Raw genomic sequence first — 6,656 nt, forward strand, 5'->3', positions numbered from 1 at the left:
TACGTTACGCAGATAGGAAATGGTCCTCTTTAAACAACGGTCAGAAGACTGGCTGGAGACGGTTACTTGTACCACTTTTTCAGGACAAATCCGTGCGCTGCTGTTCTCCGAATTACCATCGGGATCGGTTCCTGCAGATCCACAATCGTGCAAATCAGACTGTCTAACATTTAACAGTCATCATTTAACATTTTGCCCTTTTTTTTTTTCTTTTTTTTTTCTCACACTGCCATTTTTCTTTTCTTTTTTTCGCCCGTCCCCAAGAAACCCCCCCCATCTTCAAAGGGGAGGCAGAGAATCACTGGGTCGGTCAGTGACCCCCCGCCCCCTGCCCCCGCCCCTCCCGGCCGAAGTGAACAGACAGGCAGCCCTTTTAATTCACTTTTAACATACCTCCGATCGGCCCCGACGAGGGGCTTTTCTCCCCCAGCAGCGGGGCGCTGGGCCGGTCAAAGGGAGCAGGGGGAGGGGGGGGGGGGCGGGGGGGAGGGCACCTGAAAGGCTGGCCGCTCTGCATTCACCCGGGCAGGCCCAGCGACGGACCCGATTCAGAGCCAGCCAACCAGGCACTTTCCCACAGCCGCACACAAAACAGCCAGGAGGTTACGAGCTGGTTGGGTGCTTTTCAATGCTCGTTTAAGATGCAGCAGAAATAACTCTGTTCTCCCTCTCCCTCTCCCTCTCCCTCTCCCACTCCCTCTCCCACTCCCTCTCCTCTCCTCTCCCCCCCTCTCACTACCTCTCTACCTCCCTCCCTCTCTTTTCTTTCTTCCTCCTTTCCATCCACACGGAGAATGCAGCGTGAGCCCAGCCCACGCCTCCGATATTCATCTGCAGCCAGATGTTACAAAAATAAAGGAGGGCAAAATAAAAGCTCGGTTTTTTTTTTTTGGTGATTTTAGAAAGGAACAAAAGGAGGATGGGAGAGGGAGAGAGAGAGAGATAGTGTCCCACCTCTAATGCTCTCCTGTGTGAACTCAAGTCAGGGCTTGTGGGAGATGATAATGAAATACAAAAAAGAAAACTCAGCCAAACCTTGTTTTGTGTACATTTGGGGACATTGTAAAATGTATTTTTTTCTTGCGTGTTGTTGACACTGTAAATCACTATGTGGTGGAAATGGGGGGGGGGGAAGCTACTGTGGAAACCACATTCATATTTTAATCTAGCAATTTACTGCACGGTGACTGGGAGCACCACCAGAGACCTGGAGCAGCGACCACCCCAGTGACCTCTGACCTCTGACCTCTGACCTCCACATGCCGACTCACACCAGCACTTCCTCTATCGGTCCAGGTTACGATGTTTCTTCAGTTTTAGGTTATTCTTAAGAGGTTTTTTTCCAGCTTAGCATAGTTAATGAATAATGGTACTTATGCATATATACTCACACCACAAAGCAGTTGTTGTCACATCTCACACCATTACATCTATACATCAGGTATAAGCACGTATGTTTCCGACATTGCAAGTCACTCTGGATGAGAGCTAAAGGAATGTAGTCCATGTAACTCAACGCACTTGCACACACTCACACTAATTTGGCACTCTGCACTCGCATCCACTGAGAAACCACACCAAACAGGTGAATATAACACAGGCAATGAGACACCGAACAGACTGAAGCAATCTCCCACAGATAAGCCGCCCTTTCTCCTTTGTAGGGGAATTTATTTCATCTCGGTGGTGAATCATGATTGGAGATTAGAAGTAGGCTTATTCTGAGGCAATCATTATTTTTGGTGATGGATTGAAGGTTTGCATCAGGCTTCTTTTTTTTTTAACTGTAATCATGTTCCCTTATTTGCTCTCTAATGTGGCTGAACCACCGCTGGTACTGAGGTCTCTTCAGGAGCAATTTGGTTCTTACCCAGGAGGAAACCCGGTCAGAAGTGGGTCAGCAGCTCGTGATTAGTGGTGGAGCTCGTTTTGATTACACACGGGGCCCCTTGGGTGTCCAATCAGACAGAGAGGAGCAGGGCAGGGGCTCCACGGATGAATGTGGCACTGTTTACAGGCCCTCGATTAGCCACGCAGAATTGGGGAAAAGTGATTCTGAGACAGCGCAGGAAGCAGAAAAACCAAAAAGCGTTCTACAATCCTGCTAAAAGCATTTAACACAGAGAGTGCCAAACAGCTTTCAAAATATAACAAATGGGTTGCACGGTCCCAAAGAGCATGTGATCCAAAGTGCTTTTCTCCCTGACTTTTTACTGGAAAGATCAGCAGTGAGGGTCAAGTGTTTCAGCAGACCTGAGATGAACAGTCCGGAGAAAGAGGGGGAAAAAAAAGAAAAGAAAAAGTGGATATTGGACGTTGGTGTCCTCTCAACAGGGAGTCACAGGGAGGAAGCGCAGGGTCACGGTCTGGCGGTGGTCACAGCGGCATATTTCAGAGCCGAAACAAAAGGCGGAGAGTGTGACTGATACCCTACCCCTGCTTGTGTATGCATGAGTCTGTGGACCGTACCAACTCAGCAATGCATTTATTCACACAAAAAAAAAAGAAAAAGAAAAAAAAAAAACAAGGAAAAAAAACTCAAATCCCCGCTTCATTGAAATCCTCGGCGCTGGAAAAACAAAACTTGAGAACTTCTGGGATGACAGGCTTCCACCGGAGACGTGACGGCTTCCAATGGGGTATTTCCTCACAGGTTGTCCGCAGAAACCCTTCCTCCCCCCGTCGATCACAGGCCCCTGCGCCGAGACGCGGCCGGAGTGACGGGGCAGAACCGGCCGACGCGCGGCGTGGACTCATGTTCCCTCGCCCCGCTCACGCTAAGCCAAGCGCCGACCGGCCCCAACACAGCGCCGCCCCGGAAGGCCCGCTCCCCCAGATCTCCAGATAAACGCATGTTAAAATGAGCCACATCACCAGCGTTCCCCTCTGTGCGTTCTGGGAGAAATGGTCTCCAAGCACGCAATCACAATGTCCTCAATGTGTACAAGTGGGACATCAAAAGGTTTTTTTTTGTTGTTGTTTTTTTTTTTTTTTTTTTCTGGTCATATGAACAGGACATAAAACATTGACATTTCTCTGTCAATAATAAAAGTAAATATGTTCCTGCCAGACCTCTTCGTTCAGCCTCCACAGGCCGCTTGGCACCTCCCCCTCTCAGAACCTCCACCTCACGCTCACGACTACTGTCTGTTCTGGCTCCACGGTGGTGGAACAAACTCCCCGTTGAGGTCAGAACTATGGAATCTCTCCCCACCTTCAAGCGCAAGCTGAAGACACACCTCTTCAAGCAGCACCTCTCCCCATCCCTCCCTACCTCCCTGTGAACCTTAATTGTTGTCTCTGTGACTTGCTTTGTGTATCGGTATTTTTAGTTGGCTAGGTAAGCAGTGTTTGGATAGTTAACTTTGGTCACTTTTGCTCTGTTTGTTTGTTTGTTCAAAAAAAAAAAAAAAAAAATGGCCCTTATCTTTGTTGTACAGGTAGCAGTTGAAATTGTACTTACCTCTAGGGTCTTTCAGCGAACTTATCCCTGGTTATGGGTATGCACTTTGTTGTACGTCGCTCTGGATAAGAGCGTCTGCCAAATGCCAATAATGTAATGTAATGTAATGTAATGTTCCAACTCTGTATTTCGAGTTGTCACCTCTAAAGCTACTGCCCAGTACTGAGAGGCCACATTGTGCTGCTCATGGGGGCGACATGGCTCAGGCAGTAAGAGCACTCGTCTGGCAGTCGGAGGGTTGCCGGTTCGATCCCCCGTCCGGGCTGTGTGGAAGTGTCCCTGAGCAAGACACCTAACCCCCAAATGCTCCTGACGTGCCTTGCATGGCAGCCAGTCGCCGTCGGTGCGCGAGTGTGTGTATGAATGGGTGAATGAGAAGCATCATTTGTACAGTGGATAAAGGCGCTACATAAATGCCAACCATAGAACCAGGGTGCCCTCCGCACACCATTGGACTCCACACACCATTTCTGAAATGCTCCATCTGCCCCCACCCTGACTACAGCAGTCTCTCCTGAATTATGGTCCTTGGCGGGCTGAATTCACATCCCGGCACATAATGACCATATTTCTAAAAGCAGACTGCAAAGCAAACAGGGCAGGCCATTATTTGATTATTATTGTTTTTTTGTAAAGCCAATTACACAGCTGGGGATATCCTATGAGAACAGGCCCCATCCCACACTCACTGAGAAAGAGGAGTACAATCAGTAATGTTGCACAGAAGCAGAGATTTTAAAAAATTAAGTTTTTTTTATCTATAATAATATATAAATGAAAAACAGTGCAATGTTATTTAAAAATGAGCAATGTGCAGTAGCCCTTGTCAGGAAGATAGCCAGTATTCCAGGCGAGTGGAAACTTTGATTGATTTGGCAGAAAGCAAAAAAAAATCTGTAATATTTCAGTGTGACTTCATTCACTGCAGTGAGACCGCGAAACAGCCCCCCGAGGAGGTCTGAAGACACAACGGTTGCGAGGCACGGGGGAGGAGGGCTCCGTGAGGCAGTCGCTTCCCCTCCGCACCCCTCCCAGGAGTTTTCCAGGCCCGCTTTGACGCCACGGGCCCGGCTGGGCTCCGCGAGAGCGCTCATTCAATACCCGCCACGTTCAACTGTCTCCTACCCGCGAGCTCAGAGCGGAAACGGCTGCAGTGGCAGACGTACTTTTTCACAATAGGTTAAATGCGCAAAACATATTTACGGTTGGTTCTCCAATATTGATTTAGGAATAAAATACAATGATTAAAGTTCAAATATTACCTAAATATTACAAATATTGTAAAGATCAATTATTGTCTGCACAGACAATGGATCAGTAGATGAACGTGTTTTTTTTTTACTGAAGTTATACGATACGTTACAGGAAAGTAACTTTATTGAGACTGGATGAAGTTTGTTTCCCATCACGGATGTGTGTTTAATGTCCCCACACTTAAGGCGAAGACACCTGTAGCCGACAGTAATTGTGGTGGTGTGTCCTTTAGCGGCTCGCGCGAGCCAGGAGCGGCGTCTTCACGCCCTTTGAAGTGACCGAAAGGGGAAATGGCATGTGGTTCTAGAGCGGAAATTCCAAAGAATTTTAATAGAGAAAACAGTCCCCTCACTTCCTCTGGGAAATCACTTCAAAGGCGGGCCAAACCCTGCGCAGACAATGCATTATGGGGCCAATCACTCACTCAATAGCACGTCAGTCACACACTTAACAAAAAAAAAGAGCGGACTTTTCTGGTCAGAAAAAAAAAAAACAAAGCAAATAGGTAGCCACACGAGGATGTTCAGTTCACAACTAATCACCTGTAGGCTAATACGCGAAGACAAACAAGATGAATGCATCATATGCGTTCTCACACACAGAAAAAGCATAAAGATTTTGACATTAAAAATCGATTAATTGAAGTTGAAATCGGTCTTCCTTTCTCTCTCGCGCGCGCGTGCGTGCGTGCGTGTGTGCCTGCTTGTGTGTGTGTGTGTGTGTGTGTGTGGCAGGCAACTTGATTTGACATATGGACGGGTAAACAGAAAATAAATCTTATGACAACATAATACCACATAGCCTAACTCATTCGCAACTCAATATAATCATTATTCAAATCATCGGAGAAATACGCTACACAGCCCTCGCTGTTAAAAAGGTTCCCTGAAAATGGCATTTCAACTTGTGAGAACGGGGAAATTCCTTCTAGAGAGGGGTCTTTTATTTCTCTGCCCCAAGTCTCTCCAACCGATCCTCAGTTGACTAACATTCAATTAAAATGACAAAAGACCAACGAATCCACAGCGGAATCCAACAAGACGGGTCAGGTCAAGCAAATCATCGAGGACAAAAGATCCCGCTGATTGACTTCTTCACACATGAATCGGAGTCTTTAACCTCCAAACACTACACTTCCATAAACTAACCCTTCCGACCGCGCTCCATTCTCAATGCATTTATTGAACCATGCTAGTAAAAACAGGCCTACAGAAAACGTCTTTAACAGTTTTTTCACCTTATTGTATTGTTTTGCAGGGTTTCGGTACAACCGTGAAATCGTGCACAACCTTCATTACATGAATAGTTGGCTCGGTACTATTCCGGCGATATCTAGATAAAGCATGCATTTTTGTCGTGCAGAATACAGGTATGGACGTCAATATGCCGAGTAACGACTGTAAAGAGAATTATTAAAATAAAAAAATCTACCAATTAGATGTATCGTCTCGAACAGTTGAAATATTAAAACATTAACTTAGGCTGAAGGAATCCAACTATAAGTTAGACAGGCTGTTAAGATTTCCAACAAAGCCACCTGTCTTTTCTTGCTTTGTTTCGACACCAGACTGCTGTGTAGCCTATGCACGATGTTGCAAATCTTAAAATGAAGTTACGAAGTCAAAACACATTCTCCAAAACTTTTCCAGTGCAGTGTTTTTAAGTAGCTAGCCTATCACTCTTAATGTCAATGTTTACACATACTCGAAAAACAACGTCCTTTTTCCACGAAAGTTCATCGCAACTTTTCTCAAGAGAAAAGACAGACAGCCCAAGAACAAGTTTTACCTTAAGGCTGCATTTGTCCGTCCCCGTTTTCTTCGAGCCAGCCGGCGGTGACGCTTGAGATATGTTCAAAAACAGGTACGAAGTTAAGAGTAAGGAGAAAAGGTTCGCTCGCACAGCCATCCCTTCTAGTCCATGAAGACAGACTGACTAA

The 6,656-nt window shown here is 46.4% G+C and overlaps 1 protein-coding gene across 1 annotated transcript in view; it reads right to left on the reverse strand.

Moving 5' to 3' along the window:
* il17rd (interleukin 17 receptor D) overlaps positions 1-6,656 on the reverse strand; it is a 41,665-nt gene extending 35,009 nt beyond the window's left edge. Inside the window, exon 1 of the mRNA XM_061220335.1 lies at positions 6,506-6,656. Within this exon, the coding sequence (XP_061076319.1) occupies positions 6,506-6,625 (120 nt within the window). The 5' untranslated portion in view covers positions 6,626-6,656. The remainder of the gene's footprint in view (positions 1-6,505) is intronic.

The sequence above is a fragment of the Conger conger genome, chromosome 14 (genome assembly GCF_963514075.1).
Source record: "Conger conger chromosome 14, fConCon1.1, whole genome shotgun sequence".
Taxonomy (NCBI): domain Eukaryota; kingdom Metazoa; phylum Chordata; class Actinopteri; order Anguilliformes; family Congridae; genus Conger; species Conger conger.